We start from the raw sequence: 16,397 nt of genomic DNA, 5'->3' as shown, positions 1-16,397 counted from the left end.
AACCTGCACGTCCAGTTCTCCCCCCACGGAGGGACATGGCAGAGGAGGGGGTGGCAGAGGAGCCCTGGGCCGGGAGCAGCCCTGGCTCTCCTGTCACACCACGAGGCCTCCCAGCCGATAACCCCGTGCTTGCACAGGCCGGTGGCCTCGCTGCCACAGCAGCCCTGGCACTGCCAGGCCCAGCTTCTCGCAGCAGGACAGCTCCCTCCTTCCCTGGGGACATGCCACCTGCTCTGGATAGCTCTGGCACCTGCCGGGGTAAAGGCAGGGCTGTGGCACAGTGTCCTTGGTGCCCTTGGTGCCTGGATCTGGCTGGATCCCAGTGGAATGGGCGACATCGCCAGTGCCCAGAACTGCCCTGCCTCCTGGCACGGGCTGTCGCAGCCAAGCGGGCAATGCCGTGCCAGGGCACTCAGCCCCGCGCTGTGGGACATCCCTGTCCTCGTCCTCTCTGCCCCCACTGAAGCCCACTCGTGCCAGGAAGCCCCTCCCGGCCCCGCTGCTGCCCGAGCACAGCACTGGTGTCAGACAGACCCTGGCTCGCCCCAGCTGCGAGTGCTGGGGGTCCCACTTACCCCCTTGGTGCCCCCGTTCCCGCTGGGGCTGGCACTGCCTGGCCTGGGGACGCCGGTGGCTGCGGCTGCCAGGCTGTTCTGCGTTTCCGGGCAGGTGAGCAGAGCCTGTTTTACCCTGGGGCTGAGCCAAAGTCCACAGGTGATGCCAAGGAGCCAGGAGCACTCCACGCCCGCCGCAGGGTGTGTGCTGGCACCCGGGCTGGCACCAGCAAGGGTTGAGGCCCCACTGCCCCAGGAGAGAGCCCTGGAATCTCAGGCCTGAGCAGCAGCAGGACCTGCACCAGCCTGGGGATGGACAGAGACCGGTGGCCACGTGGTGATGGCACCTGGGGGCATCCAGGAAACCATGTCCCCTTTACCTGGGCAGCATCACCCCTCATCCCTTTCCTCCCAGCATCCCGGTGCCACATACCCCTCTCTCCCCACATCCTCTGCCCACAGAGTGAGGGAACAGCAGAACCCATCCCAAACCTTCCACCCCAACCTCCCAGGATCCCCAGCCCAGCCTCCTCCCACCATCGGTGGCTCCAGGCTGGTTGTTCACACAGTTTATTTGCTCGGTTTGGGTGTTTTACAAACAACGGGGGGGGGGATGGGATGGGAAAAGGGAAAGGAATTCAAACGGCTTCGGCACAAGTGAAAAGCTCAGGGGCACGGGAAGTGCACTTCAGCAGAGCTGGGTGGGGGACAGGGGGCTGTGGGGTGGGGTGGGGACGATGCCAGGCCCACCGCCCACTCCTCTCACACCCCAGCCCCGGCCCGGGGGCCTGGGCCTGCTCCCCACCGCCCCAGGGGCCAGACTGGGCTGGGGTCAAAGCCAACCGAGGGGCAGGGGGTGCCAAGGGTGGGAGGGAGCCCCAGCTTGGGGCTGGGGGGATTGCAGGGCCCAGGGTGGGATGGGCTGGGTGGTGTTGGCCCCTGATGTGGGGTGGCAAGAGGTGACATTCCCCCCAGGACTATGGGGGCAGATGCCCTGTGGCACCCAGCCCATGCCCTGCTCTGCAGCAATGGGGCTCCAGCGATGCCCAGCAGTGGGTGGGGCAGGAGAGGCCCCCCTTTCCCTGGCAGTGCCCTCCCAAAGCCCCCCTTCCCCAGCCCTGCCTCTCCCAGGGGCTGTGGGTGCCTGGCCAGGGCTCAGGACAGGGGTGGCACCATGAGCCCTCCCCCCCTCAGCCCTGCAATGACTCTACTGGGGGCACAACTGCAGCCTGGGTGGGAACTGGGGGACAACGGGGATGTCCTGGGGACAGGGGGGTGTCACTGCTCACACAAGGGGAGTGTGGGGGAAGGAAGGCCCATCCTTGGGGGAGCTTAGTCCCATCCCTGGCTGCTCGACCACCGGTGTCCTGGTGGGCTGGGCAGCCTGGATGCTGCTCCACACACGTTTTGGGGGATCCCTGGGGACTTGCCCAGCCTCACAGCAGGAGGAACCCTCTCACATTTGAACAAGGATCCCTCACTAGTGGCTGCACCCTGCCCAAAGTATCTGGGCACTGCCAGTGTGGCTGCTGCAGCTCAGGGCCAGCTGATGTGGGCACTGGGGAGCAAAAACCTTGGGCCCCCCCCCGCCTGCCCCAGCTGGTCTCAGTGGGGAGAAAACGCTGGTGCTGGTGGTGAAATCCCCACTGAAGGGCTGGGGTGCAGGGTGGGGCAGCAGGGAGGCTGCCCTCTGTGGGACACCAGACCTGGCAGCTCCCAGTGCCACTACTGGGGTGAACTGGGCTGCCCCACTCCCCTGGGGGACCCAAAGCTGCAGCCCAGGACCCCAGCACGTGGCTCTGCAAAGCTGCTGCTGCTGAGTGGCAGAGGCAGGAAGGGGACAAGGTGCTGGGCCACGCTCCTGCTGCCACGAGCAAACACAGGACCCCCACCCCATTCCTGGCCCACAAGGCTGGGCCCCCCTAAGTTGCCTTTCCCTCGCTGTCATTGCCCCAGGAGGACACGGGCACTGGCCACAGCACAGTTCAGCCCCCTCAGCTGGCAGAGCCCAGTGGCACCGGCCGGCAGCCGAGACAGAGGAGTGGCTGTCACTGCCAGCACCAGAGTGAGGGGCTCCAACACGTGGGGCTGAGCCCGGGAGGGGCAGAGCAGGCCTGGGGACAGGCTGGGTTGACCCTGCAGGAGCCTCACGTGGCCCCGGCCATTACCACAGCCGAGTACCAGGGAGGGGACGGACGCTGCCCTCGATGCCCTTCCCTTGCCTGGACACGCTCTGTCCCCGAGGGCTTGGGGAGCGCGGGACCGCAGGGATGAGGACACGAGATGGAGCAGGGATGTCCGTGGGCAGCCAGCGGCCGACAGAGCCAGGCCTTTCCCCACTGGAGAAGGGGATGATGGAGGCACAGAGGGAGGGGCTGGCACAGGGCTGGCTCCGATGCCCACCGTGGGCTGGGCCAAGAGTGGGTCCCGCTGCTGGCGGCTCCCGGGGAGTCATCTACGGACACAGCGTCGTCCTCCGATCCCCTGCCCGGCGGCTCCATCCCCCGACGACGGGTGGGACAACGTCGGTGACAGAGGGAAAGGCCCCGGTGCCGGTGGCAGGTGGGGATGAGGCCGGGCCGTGGTGGGGTGGGCGCACTGTGGGGCGAGGGGGGTCACTAATAAATACCACAGGCAGTGCTGGTGGGGGGCGGCACGGGGCTGGCATTGGGCAGATGGGGCGAGCGTTGCCACGGCCCCGTTGGCACCACGTTGGATCTCCCCGGTTCTGCAGAAAGAGGGTCTGTGTCCGGTGGGGGGGAGGCCCGGTGTGCCGGGCCTGGCGAGCGGGGGCCGGGGCGGAGGGGGCTCGGCGGGGGCTCACATCACCGTGCAGCACTTGCAGCGCTGCTTCTTCACGTCTGTCTCCTGCTCGGCCTCCTTGGCATCTGTGGCGTTGGCACCCGGCTTCTGCCCGCCCGCACCCTCCTCGCCCAGCGGCTGGGCGGCCGCCGGCTCCAGGGCGGTGCCGTTGGGCGGCGTGTGGTCCTTGTGTGCCGGCTCCGGCTTGCTCTCGGCATCCTCGATCACCACCAGCTCTGCCTTGATGGTGCCCTCCAGCCCCAGCACCTTCTTGGTCTCGTTCTCATCCTCCACGTTCTGGTAGCCCATGAAGATCATGGTGACGGGTTGCTCCTGGCTGGGCTCTGTCCCCTCGCCCGGTGGCACCTTCGCTTGCAGCCCCGTGATCTCCCGCCGCGGCGTCGGCTTCTGGCTGCCCGGGGCGCTGCTTCCCCCCTTGCCAGCCTTGGCTGGGGTCTGGCGCCCGGCAGCTTCACTCAGGGTGGCCTCGTCCGCCTTGTGCAGGAGCTCGTCAACCTCGGAGGAGCTGAGGGGGTGGGCCCCGTTCTGCAGGGCCCCGTCCTCGGCACTCACCGCATGCACCACTGTGGGGACAAGAGGAGGGAGGGTGAGAGGGGCTCGGCATGGGGGCACGAGATGACCTGGCAAAGCTCCTGCTGGCATGATCCACTCAGCCCCAGCTTCTGTGTGGTCACAGAGCAGCCCCTTCCCCTCTCCAAAGGTCCTGCCACTGAGGCTGGTACTCCACAGCATCCCAACCCTCCCCTCAGCGGAGCTGCTGCCAGATCCTATCTCATCACCTGGCTCCTGCCTGGCAGCAGCCAGGGAGACCAAAATAAAAGCCCAGTGGAAGGAGCTGTTCCCAGAGCCTCAGGCTCAGGGAGCCCTGCGGGAGCCACGGCCGTTTGCCAGGCCACGGAGAGCCAGCCAAGCTGCCCATGGCGGGACGGCGTCTGCTGGCAGCCGGCTCGGCGGGGCTGGCGTGACACTTTGCAGCAGGTCACCACTGCCACCTCTGAGACCCCAGTGATGCTCGGCAGTCGCTGCCCCACTGCGTTCCCACCACATCCAGCAGGACCATTGCACCTGGTGGCCCCGTGCCCAGAGGAGATGGGGCTCTCCCACCCCGGCGCTGTGCCGGCTGCTCGTGGCACTGGAGGCAGAGATGTGCGTCATGGCCAGAGCGGCCAAGGGCTCGTTGCCTTTTCCACTTGACCTGGGGCATGACGTGATGGTCAGTGCAGCTGCCTCAGTGGGCAGCCAGCGAGTGAGAGACAGTGACCAGCCTGGCAGGGCCAGCACGGCCATGGCCACACGGAGGGGGTTGAATGGGAGCGCTGTGTTTTCCTTGAAGAGGGCGTTGGTCCACTCAGCCACCACAGGATGCCCCACTTCCATGGCTGGTCCTTGCCACCACGATGGTCCCTTGGGTTTCACGAGGCCCTCTGGAGCAGGTTCCCAGATGTTCCCAAAAGCAGGAGCTGCAGACAGGGACCAGTCCCTGGTGCTGCACTTCTACCATACCCATCAGCCACGCTCCCTGCTGCCAGCCTGTGGGACAGGCCAGCATGGTGCTAGTGCACATTCCCTGCCCATGGGAGGTGGTGTCCTGAGTCTTGGACACCACAGATCCTCTTCTCTGCTCTCCAGCAGTGCAGGGTCACGATGTGCAAACCAGGGCTGAACCATCCACACTATGCTGCCACGACGATCCTGCAATCCACTGGACTGGTGTTGGTGAGGGATGGGCCTCACAGAGCTGGCAAAGCTGTCAGGAGCAGCCCCCACACTTCCTCACCCTGCTGGGTGTTGTTGGGGTGTCCGGGTGGCCGCTCCCTCGGCCCCTGCCACTGGCCAGCGGCGCGGGCTGGCCCGTACCTTTCAGCTCATCCTCGTACACTTTGACCCCCTGCAGACAGTGGTTCTGGGGGAGCATGGTGGTGCTGGACAGGACCTTGGTCTCCCCAGTCACTCTGTCCTTCTCCACTGTGATCTCCACCGAGTACATGGCTGGGACACAAAGAGGACAGCGCGTGTTACGGTGGCCCTGGCCCTCCCCGTCCCTTGCTCTGCGGCTGGCGGCAGGACGGCACGTGGCGGTAGCGCTGTGGTGCTCAGCAGGGCTCAGCGGTGCCCAGCAGGGCTCAGCAGGGCTCAGTGGTGCCCAGCAGGGCTCAGTGGTGCTCAGCAGGGCTCAGTGGTGCCCAGCAGGGCTCAGCAGGGCTCAGCGGTGTTAGCAAGGCAGCAGCGAGGAGCGGTGAATGGCAGAGGCAGGTGTGGCATCCCTGGCACATCCCTCCTCTCGGTACCCGTGTCCATCCTGGTGCTGCTGGCATCACCTTACCTCCAGGGCTGCTGTGGTTCTCGGGCTGGGCCGTGTCCATCTGTCCAGGCAGGGAGCAGTGCTGCCCGTGGGGCCTGGGCCAGGAGCCAGGTTCATGCTCAAGGAGGTGCAACCCCCACTGAGGGTGCTGGTGCTGGGACAACCCCTCTGCCCCCTCGGGATGGGTGATTCTTGGCATCTCTCCTTCCACTCCTGGCCAGCCCCTGCCAGCAGCAGGGTCCCCTCAGCCCTGTGCATGGTGCTCAGCTCCGAGGATCCCAAGGTGGGCTCTGCCCCATGCTGGTGCCATGGTCTGGTCTGAGCCACTGCCCCAAAGCAGAGCAAACCCCTCCAGCAGCAGAGCTGGCTGCAGCCCCCCCAGCTCAGGCAGCCTGGCCCCGTGTGCCCCACAGCTCCCTGTGCCTGGCACTCTGCTGCCTCGCCCCTGCCCAGAGAAGCTGCAAACGGAGCGGGAAGGATGAAACTGGAGCAGAGACATGGAACAGGGCTGAGGCAGAAGGGCCCTGAGCCACAAACCAACCGTGGGGTGAAAGCAAAACCAAACCCTGTGATTGCAATGAGGGATGTTCTCTGCCCTGGGCTTGGAAAGGCATCGAGCGGCACGGCGGGGAGCGGCTGCGGTGGCAGCGAGCTGAGGGCGGTGCGGAGGGGAGGGGGAAGCAGCCTGGAAGGAGCGCTCCTCCCAGGGCAGCGGGCACCTACCCGCCTTCATCATTTCACTGCCTTCCACTGCCTTCATGGGGCTGCTGGAGACCCTCTTGTCGGCTGGAGATGGAGAGGAGAGACGAGCACCTGAGCCCAAACGATCGCCTGGTGTGCCCACGGGTCACAGGGAGGGCAGCGTGTCCCCCCGTGGCTGGCACCTGGGAGGGCTCCCCCGCCACAGGACACCACTGCCCGGGAGGGGACATGGGGACAGGGCTCTTGTCTGGCTCTCCCCACCCATCTGGCCTCAGGGCAGCAGGAGGGCATGGTTGGTGCTGAAACACGGCCGAGGGGGATCAGGATTCACCTACCCTTAACTGTGCCCAGGGGACTCTGCAAAACAGAAGGGAGAGGTTATAGGAGCTTCCAGGACCTGCCACAGACCCGCTGCCTGCACACCCACCACCCACACACCCACCCATCCCCACCAGGGCCAGGGACCCTGACCCCACTACGGGCAGCCCTGCCCATGTCCAGCAGTCGTGCCCACCTTCTGCGTGTTGGGGACAGCCTCAGCCTTCTTCTCCTCCTTGGCTGCTGCCTCTGCCAGGTTCTCCTTGGTCGAAGCCACTGAGCTGCTGTTCTCCAGCATCTCCAGCTCCTTCTCCAGCCTGCAGGGAGAGTCAGGGCTGAGAGGCCGAGGGAGTGTGGGACAGGTAACTGTGGTGCAGGCAGCCACAGCAGACCTGTGAACACAGGCCAGCAACGCAGTGCAGGGCAGAGGGGAGACACAGATTGTCCCCTGGGCTCACAAGGTGCAGGGACACACAGACTCTGGCATGGCTGTCACTGTCTCTTTGCAGAGCAAAAGCCAGTGGGTTCAGCACCAAGTGGATGACAGAAACCCCACCATGGGCACTGGGCAGGGGGACCGACCCCTGCACGCTGGTGGTCCCTCACTTGGTGGCCAGAGCGAGGCTGCTCCATCATCGTTCTGCTCCTGCATGTGTCCCTCAAATCCTGGCTGAGCTTTCACGAGGACAACCTCCTGTTCTCGGCCACCAGCCTGGCAGCACAGCCGCACTGGGATGTAGCAGAGGTCCGGGGAGTCCCCACGGATTGGCGCCGCGGCTGCTGCCCCCGGCAGAGCTCCCCCGGGCTCCTCACACGGCGCCGGCGAGGAATGCACCGCGCCATTAGCCGGACACAAAGGCCCCTTCGTGCCTGACCCCTCTCTGCACCGATGCTCGGTAATTAGCGGCACCGCCGTGACTGATTGCATTCCTGCTGCGCTGCCGGGACACCTCCGAGCCGGGGCTCGGGGCCCCGCCTGCGGCTGCCCGGGGACAAGGGGGGTGGGCAGGGGCTGAGCCATCTCCCTTCTCAACCTCCCCCACCCGCCCCTTCTGTGGGAGCCAGCACTGTGCCATCGAGGGTGCTGGGCACCCAGCAGCCCCCCGGGCATCCCAATCCGAGGCTCCCCACCCTGTGGCTCCCACTGATACCCGACGCAGACGCTGAGCACGGCTGGGGATGACCGTGCCCAGAGGGGCCACAGGGCTGGGCAGGCTCTGGACAAAAGCTGGCAAGAACCCAGCCAGGGTTCAGGGTTCAGGGTGAGCCCCCGCAGCACCGTGGGGGCACCTCCTCTCCCAGCAGCTCCAAGCTCAGTGTGCCCTGCCTCGTGCCCAGCACATGGGATCCACCTGAATCTCAGCACCCACCTGCCCAGGGGTCTCTGGAGGGATTTGGGTGCTATCTAACCGCACCCCAACATCTCGCCCCACACTGGCTCTGTTACCTCTGGATGGTTTCCTCCAGCTCCTTGGTCTTCACCTCATCCTCCTGCATCTGTTTCTTCATGGCCTCTTCCTCCTCGGAGGCAGAAGCTGGGGCCCCCTCCAGGAGCCATCTCTCCCGCAGAGCCTTGGACTGGGGAGCAGAAGGGGGGTCACGGTCCTGCCCTTCCCAGCCGGGGAGGCAGCCTGGGGCTCCCGGGGGATCCTCACCTTGAGATGCTGCAGCTGCCGCCTGTCATCCTCGAGCTGCCGCCTTTTGTTCTCGATCTCCGTCTGACGCTTCCGCTTCTCCTGGAGGGACGGGAGCGGCGGAGCCGGGGTCGGCGCGGGGAGGGGGCGTGCGCCGGGCATGGCTGGGCAGGGGGGAGCGGGGCCAAGGGGCTGCCCCCAGGGACGGGGGTTTGCGGGACCAGCCTCGGGAACACCCCGCAGCAAGCCTGGTATCATGTCCCTGCCCTCTCTGGGACTAACTGAGGCATTGAGGGTGTAGAGAGATTGGGGCAGAGCCTGGGCTCTGTTCACCATCTCAAAATGTCACCTTCCCCTCGGCCGGCCCCACTGAGCGAGCTGCCAGCGCGGGGGAAACAGCCCCCGCGGCCTCTACCTCGTCCCCCCCTCCCTGCCACCCGTCCTGGGGCTGCTCCAGGTCATTTCAGCAGAGTCAGACCCAGCCCGGACGCGTCACCCGGCGCTTTCTCCTCTGGTCCAGAACAATTTGCCCTTTGTGCAGCAGAGATCGGCTGGTTGCCGGCTGGGCTGGGCAGTGGGGCTGCACTGGGGCAGCCGTGGGTTCAACCAGCCCCGTGCCCTGCTCTGAGCTAGGAGGGGTCGCTCAGCAGGGCCCCCAACTGCTCCCTAATAAATTTAATTACTAGTGCCCATGCCGGGCATGGCTGGAGAGCACCATTCTCAGCCCTTCCTGGGGAACGGGGGGAGGGAATCATCACTCATTTCCCTCACTTGGGGCTCATCAAGGTGCTGCTTCATTAATTAAACCTCCCTGTTGCTTGCTTTGTCCCTGTTTCAACCCCGCAGCCAAGCCATGACACCCCAAGAGGAGCCCCCACAGGGACACACTGGCATGGGCCATTCTGAGTCCTCGTTCAGCTGCTGGAGACTCCCTGGTCTGTGGCTGAGCACCCGCCCCAGCTCTCCTGCACCTGCACCCTCCTCCCCGCTGGTGTCTGCCCCGTGTGCTGCAGGTGACGACTTGGGGACGTGGGGACTCTGGCCTGAGCAGGGACTCACCGCGATGGCCTGCAGCCTCTCCTGCTGAAGGGTGCTGGCCTCCACGACCCTGCAGAGAGCAGAGAGCAGCTGTGAGGAGTGACACCAGTGGCAGGTCACTGGGACACCGTGCAAGCAGCAAACCAGACACTGTGGTACACGGACAAAGGCTGAGCCCTTCCCTTTTACCAGCTGCTTCCTCCTCGCTACCCTGGAGCCAAGCACCCCTCCCTGCACGGCTCCTCCAGGCACCCCTTGGCCCCTGCCCTGCCCAAATCCCCCGGGCCAGGCGCCTTGCCCAGCCCCTGGAGCACTCATCTCGTGCAGACCCGCTCCTGCCGTGGCGCAGATGGAAACCGTGAGCACCGAGGGGCTGGAGCAGGACGCTTCTGGCCGCCCCGCGTTCCAATCTGCCTCACGCTTTCCATTCCAAGCCCGTTTCTTGGCTGCTGACACCTTTCCCCGAGTGTGACCTTTCCAGGCACACGCACGCACATGTGCACAGACACGCTGACACACTCAGGCACACGCGACAGCAGGCTCTGCTCCCCATGGCATCCGCGTTCCGGGCCCAGCACCTGTCTCTGCAGCACAGCCTTGCCAGGATGCTGCCGGTGGCAGCCGCCCCTCTGGCCTGGCACAGCTCTCCCAGGTGCACCGGAGTGCTTCAAGGAGGGGTTTATCCCCCAACCCCGCAGCCACCTGCCCACGTACCCGCCTCCCTGTGTCCCCATGGTGTGGCGACCCGGCCAGTGCAGCCAGCAGCACAGCCCCCGGGGCGCGGCAGGAGCCCCCACGCCGCGGAGCACCAGGTGCAGGTTCCGTGCCGGGAGCCGCAGCGGCGCTGGGCTGGCTGGTGGGGCCGGCTGGGCCACAGGAGCCGCTGGCTGCTCGCCAGACGGTGCTAACGAAGTGCTGAGCTGTGGCAGTAATTAGGGTGGGAGGCACTGAGGTATTGTCAGGCGATGGATCATCTCTGCTTGCTAGGGACAGAGAGGTGGACTCCGTGCCCCCAGGGAGGGAGTTTGCCGAAGGTGATTTACACAGAGGATGGGCTCGGGGTGCTGAGCCCCACACATGACACCCTGGAATCTGACCTTACGTGCCACCATGTACGTGCCCTCACACGGGCTCCACGCAGGCTTCCCACGACTCAAACAGGCTCTGCAGGGTGAGAGGAGCCCCTGCCTTCACCTGCTCCCTCCTCGAAGTCAGCAATTAACCGGGAGCTGCTCAGAGCCACCGTCCTCCCCTCACCCCACACCCTGGGGATCCCTGCGATGCGCAAAATCCAGGCCAGGAAAACAAACGGGGAAGGTGTCGCTTTTGTGGTGGTTATTTTCGTGCTGTTTGCAGCGACGCTGTGACTGTTTCACCGGCGCAGGCGCACGGCACTGCTCTCACACCCCTGTGTCCCGTGTGTCCCTCACCAGCCCCACACATCCAGGGTTGCCCATCATCACGGGCTCCCTCCTGGTGTGGGGCCACAGGACCCCTCAGTCCAGCCCTTGGCACCCCACGCTCACAGGGCGTTGAACTGGGCCCTGTTTCTCTCCTGGATCTTGCCTTGTTCCATGGATCCAAACTTTTACAGCATTCCTGAAACATTCTGTTCTGCTTTTCCTCCCTCCTCCATCCTCTTTATTTTCCATTATTTGCTACAGTCTCCACATTCCCAGGTCAGACGCCAGGAATCTTCCTGGCCCGGGGAGAGACGCAAAACAGGCTTGGATGCCCCTCGCTGCAATCTCTCAGCCTGCTTAGACCCTGCCCTGGGGGCTCTGACCCACCGAGGGGGGCTGAGCGGGGAGCACCCCGGCACCCCCAGTCCCTGCCTGCTGGGACCAGGTGCTGAGGTGGAGCCAGGGGGTCCCACGCTCCCCAAAACCCCATCGTGCCTGCCATGACCTGTCTCTGGGGTCGGTGCGATGGGGCCCCGCTGCCGCCGGCCCTTGTGACTAACGAAGGCGGTTCCCTGGCAATGGTTCCCTGGCAACGGTGCCATGGCAACGGCGCTATGGCAACGGGCGAGTGCCAAGGGGATGTGGGGGGATACTCAAGGGGATGTGGGGGGATACTCGTGGTGGCAGAGGGACCACAGGGCCCCCCAGGGCCGGGGTGCCCTCCCCAGGCCTGGCACCCCGTGACATCACTGGGGCTTCCTAAGGGGTTCTGGTGCTCCTGATCCATCCTGGGTGCCAGCAAGGGTGGGAAGGTGATCGCAGGGCCACCGAGCTCCTCAGGAACCACAAGGAGCAGGGAGAGGGAGCAGGGACATGGGGGATGACGCCCTGGGAGCTCCCAGCAGCAGTCCCCAGGCCCGAGGCCGGACCCACGCACACGTGTGAGCACACGCACGCCCGTGCACGCGCCCGAGCTCTCCCTGGGCTCTCCAGCTCTTTCCAGCCCTGCTGATGCTGCCGTTTCCCACCATCACAAGGGAAGCCCGTGACCTTTTGTCTCCTCCCGCCTGACATGAAACAATAATGTTTATTTGCCTTCCTCCGTTTTTTCCCATTAGCTCATCCAAATGTGTGAAGAGCCGTTTCAAGCTGCTCCTCTGCTCCCCTGACCTCCCCTCCCTCCCCACCCACTCAGCTCCAAGCTGGGGGAGCGCAGGAGAGCGCCCTGCACGGGCACCACCCCGTACAGGCCCAGGGTGTGTGGTGAAGGCAGCAGTCGAGGGATCAGCACTGATTTCCAGCTCCATTCCCGTGCCAGGAGCCGGGCCCGGTGTGACGCGGCCATGGGGAGGCTGCAAAGCTCTGTCACAAAGCCATTAACAGCGGGGCCGGGATCGAACGCCCCCGATGGCAGGCGCGGGAGGGAAGGGAGGGGAGGCTGAGGGGAGGGGGCTGCAGCTGCCCCGGGGCCGCCATGCATCGACCATGAAGGCAAATGCATCAGCGGCAGCGGCTCGGGCAAGGATGGCCAGAAATGTGCGCGGCCAACGAGCCGCGTGGCCAGCACAGGGTCGGGACCCTGCTCAGGTCCTGCAAGAGAGGGGCTGCCCTGCCCTGCCCCACACTCCCTGCCTCCTCTTGCTGCTGCTGCATCCCCCCAGTGCCCATCCCACTCCTTCCAGCTGCCTTCCCCACTGCCTGCGCAGCCTCAGCCATCGCCGCTGCCCGGGGAGGGGACAGGGACAGGGGGAGGCGGGGGGAGGAGATGGCAGCCCCAGGCTCCCGAAAACGCAGATGCATTAGAGCAAGCGGAGCTGCCTGATTGATTCTTCGGGCTGAGACGTGGGCTGGGAGTGCCAGGAGAAAATGGATCCCATGAATATTTGATGAACGGAGGCTTGGGGAGGGAGTTTGATTGGAAAATTACAGATCTTTCAAACAATGGTTCAAGTGCCCTCCAAACACTTGGGTTCTCAGCTCCCTTCCAGTTAGAGGAGCAAGGCTCCACCAGGAAACTCCCCCCACGATTCATGAATGAGAGTGGAGGGGGCCACTCCCCACCCCCAGGAGCACGGGCCGGCCAGGACAGGCAGTCCTGGCACTGGCCAGGATGTGGCACCTGTCTCCTGTCACCAGCCATACCTGGGCTTCTGTTCCTGTGTGCCGGCATGGCTTTCCCACAGCGATGCCACAGACACACATGATGTTCCAAGGAGCCAGCAGGAACGTGGATCCAGGCACGGGCACCCCTGTGAGCCCTGAGAGCCCACAGGGAGCTCAGTCCTCGGCGCCAAGCCCAGGGGCTGGGCCCAACCCATGTCAGGAAACACCTGTCTGGGCCAGGATCCACCCGGCTCCTCTCCCTCCTCCAGGCTCATCCTTGCCCCTGACAATGGCTCCTGTCTGGGACCTGGGGGTTGCTTGTCTCCGGATGCAGTGAAGAGACTCAGGAATCTGGGCTGTGCCTCCAGCCCCAGTCCTGGCGCCTCCACTCAGCCCTGTCCCAGGACACGGCACCTCCTCAGCTTTCCTGGGGCACCTCCACTGCTGGAGGCCCGGCTCGGCTCCCAGCACGGCTCCCAGCACAGCTACAGCCCCATGAACCCCCACCCCCTGGGGAAAGGGGCTGTTTCTGGCCAGGAAGCAGGAACACCAACACCAGCAACTTCCCAGGAAACCTGCTCCAGTTCCTCCCAGTTCCTCCCAGCAAGGCAGGTCCAACCGAGAGGCCCCGTCATGCAGCTGAGCTCTGAGCCCCATGATCTGCCAGCCCCAAGCAGGGCTGGGTGCTGTTGTGGGGTCATGTGTGGTGGAGCTTTGTGGCCTCTTCTGGGAGAGCTGCTCCAGCTGGACACAGGGACAGGACAGAGCTGACTCCTTCTGGTTCCTTGCTGGCCAGGAGGCAGCGGGGTCTGGCCTGGGTTTTACTTCTCCCTGGGTGCCAGCAGAGAGCAAGGGCTTGAGTCCCTTCCCAAAGGACTCATGGGTTATTTCTCAGGCAGAAATCTCCCTCCTTCCCCTGGGTGCAACTGTCGCCTTTGGATCAGGGAAGGCAGGACCAGGAGAGCCCTCGCTCCAAGGAGACCCTCAAAGCCAAGGGGAGAGCAGCAACTGAGGCAAACCACCAGAGCAGCCAGATGTGAGATGCAGGATCTCCAGCTGCTCACAAGCACTGACAGCAGCAGGAGGAGAGGGCACAAGAGCAGCTCCAGTGGGACCAGCACAGCCTTTACCAGAGTTGGAAAGTTTCTGCCAAACCTCCGCGGGCACCAGTGGATTGTGGCAGCCAGGACCCTCCTCCAGCCACTGCTCGTGCCAAGGCAAAGCAGGAGCCAGGGCAAAGGCAGCAGTGCCCGCCCCAACACCCGCTGGCTGCCACAGAGCCAGGCCAACAGCAGGGCATCACCTCACCATGTCCCCAGCTGCCCTGGGGCCCTCCTAATCCTCCAGCCCCACGGCCAGGCTCTGGAGCTGTGAGGCTGGAGGGGTCCTGTTGTTTTACTTTGTGGCTGTGCCCCCCACCCGGGGTCACTCACGGAGTTTCAGTCAAAAGAAAGAGACGTGAGCAGGTCCAGTGTACGGAGCTGGCAGGGGAAACCCTTTGCACCCCTCCAGGGGTTTTTAGCCCTTGCTGGTAGGGCTGGTCCAGGGCAGCGTGAATGAGGAGCCCAGGGGCAGGAGCCACCAGCCTGTCCAGCACCATCCCCCACCTCAGCCCCAGGAGAGCCCGAGTCCAGCCCGGCAGCTCCTCACCCCTTCCCCAGGGCTCGTCACACCCCTCGGGCTCTGCCCTTCCCCTCGCTGCTGCCTTTTGGCAAATCTCTCTCGTTTTCCTCCCCAAAGAGGCTCTTTCCTGCAGGGACAGTGGCGCCGTGGAGCTGCCCGAAGCCTTGGCCCTGCCTCTGGCCCCTCCAGCAGCACGGGGAGCCACTCTGCCTCCCCAGCCCTGCAGCTGCTGCACCCCAATCTCCAAAACATCCCTGCATCCCCACTGGTGCCCCCAGCTCAGTTCCAGCCCCAAATCAGGCAGAGCCCACCCTGACCCCAGGACACCCCCAGCCCACCCCTCGCCAGTGCCCCATGGCCTCTTGGGGCTCCCAGGTGGGAGACAGGCAGTGCTGGGAGGGACCTGTTGAGCACCCGTTGTCTCAGTAGCCGGTGGCAAGTGCATCGCTGCGAGGTGAGGTGCCCACGAGGAGCAGGTGGTGGCTGACCCCGAGCTGCCTGGAGGAACACCCAGTGCCAAACCCAGGCAGCTGCTGGGGGGTTCACCGTGGTGGGCACCAGAGCCACGGGAGGGAAGGAAAGGCCTGGGTGAGACAGGGCCAGCGCTGGCTTCCAGCACCTCGAGCAGCCCCCCAGCCCTGTACCCTCCTGGCAGCAGCTGCTGATGTCCCTAAAGGGGCAAAACCAGCACGCGGGTAGGACAGTGCGTGGCCACAAGCCCCTAGTGGCCTCTGCCTGTTCCGTCCTTCCCCCACCCGCCCGGCTCCAAGCTCCCAGCGACCGGTCAGGGCCCCACCGCAGCACACAAAGGATGAGGCCGGGGTCCGAGAGCGTCCGTCTGTCCAGACTTCTCCGCTGGGACCCGGTTCACGAGGATCACCCGGCCACAGCCGGGTTCCCTGGGCAGGGGCTGGGGGTGCAGTGCAGGGAGGGGTCCGCAGCTCTTTCCACCCACTCACCCCACCACACGCAGCAGCAACAACAGGTTCAAAACACAAAAATAAACGCCCTCCCCACCCCCCGCTTCCTGCACCGCTGCCAGCCCCGACACCCCTCGCACCCTGTGCACCCCCGCACCCACACCGGGGTCTCTGCTGCTGCCCCCCGAGCCGGCCCTCCAGCACCCCACGGCGGGGCAGGGGCCGGGGAGGGGCCGCACCTGCTGAGCGGCACTGGGGGGAAGGAGGCCCCGGAATCGGGGTCCCGAGCCCCAGAACCGAGGGGGTGGGAGCCGCCGGTATTGGGGTCCTGAGCTCCAGTATCTGGCGGGATGTGAGCCCCCAGTTTTGGGGTCACAAGCACAGGAACGGAGGGGGATGCGAGCCCCACCCCCGGTTTTGGGGTCCCAAGCCTCAGCATAGGGGGTACAAACCTCTAGTACTGGAGTCCTGCATCCCCAGAATCAGGGGGGTGCGAGCCTCCGGTTTTGGGGTGCTGAGTGCCCAGGAGCAGGGGGATACGAGACCCCAGGTTCGGACTCCCCAGCCCCGGCTTCGGGGGCGTACGAGCCCCCGGTACGAGCCTCCGTGAGCCGGCGGAGCGAGCTTCCCGCAGCCCCGGCGCGGGGGTCCCGAGCCCCGGCCCCCGCTCCCCGCTCCCCCCCTCCCCGCTACTGCGGTCTCAGCCGGCGGGGCCCGGGGGAGCCGCGGCCCGGTGCCGGGGTCCCGGCGCGGCTCCGGTACTCACTCCATGGTCCCGGCGGCGGCTCCAGCGGGGGCGGGGGGCGGCGGAGCGGGGCCGGCGGCCGCCGGCGTCCCGGCGCTCAGGGCCCGGCGGGCGGCGGCATCCCCGGCGGGGCTGCGGGATGCGCAGGGATGTCGGGACCGCGCCGGTGCTCCCGCCTCCCTCCCGCACAGCTCCGTCTGCCGGGCGCGCCCCGCCACTGCCGCCGCCCATC

At 65.7% G+C, this 16,397-nt stretch overlaps 1 protein-coding gene across 3 annotated transcripts; it reads right to left on the bottom strand.

Annotated features, from left to right (window-relative positions):
• Nucleotides 1-2,060: 2,060 nt before the first annotated feature.
• PALM (paralemmin) lies at nucleotides 2,061-16,277 on the bottom strand. 3 transcript variants are annotated; one of them, XM_053999221.1, is made up of 9 exons: nucleotides 16,187-16,277; nucleotides 9,393-9,441; nucleotides 8,355-8,435; nucleotides 8,147-8,277; nucleotides 6,896-7,016; nucleotides 6,717-6,738; nucleotides 6,403-6,465; nucleotides 5,235-5,366; nucleotides 2,061-3,940 (listed from the first exon to the last, which is right to left on the bottom strand). In XM_053999221.1, the coding sequence occupies exons 1-9, from the start codon at nucleotides 16,189-16,191 to the stop codon at nucleotides 3,375-3,377; spliced, it is 1,170 nt and encodes a 389-aa protein (XP_053855196.1). In that variant the 5' UTR covers nucleotides 16,192-16,277; the 3' UTR covers nucleotides 2,061-3,374. The 3 variants fall into 3 exon arrangements, with proteins under 3 accessions (XP_053855196.1, XP_053855197.1, XP_053855198.1); XM_053999222.1 differs by lacking the exon at nucleotides 5,235-5,366; XM_053999223.1 differs by lacking the exons at nucleotides 5,235-5,366; nucleotides 6,403-6,465.
• Nucleotides 16,278-16,397: the final 120 nt, after the last annotated feature.

Source organism: Vidua macroura, chromosome 26 (genome assembly GCF_024509145.1).
Source record: "Vidua macroura isolate BioBank_ID:100142 chromosome 26, ASM2450914v1, whole genome shotgun sequence".
Lineage (NCBI taxonomy): Eukaryota > Metazoa > Chordata > Aves > Passeriformes > Viduidae > Vidua > Vidua macroura.
Note: the sequence above shows the minus strand (reverse complement) of the source record. Positions and strands in the feature narration are given on the sequence as shown.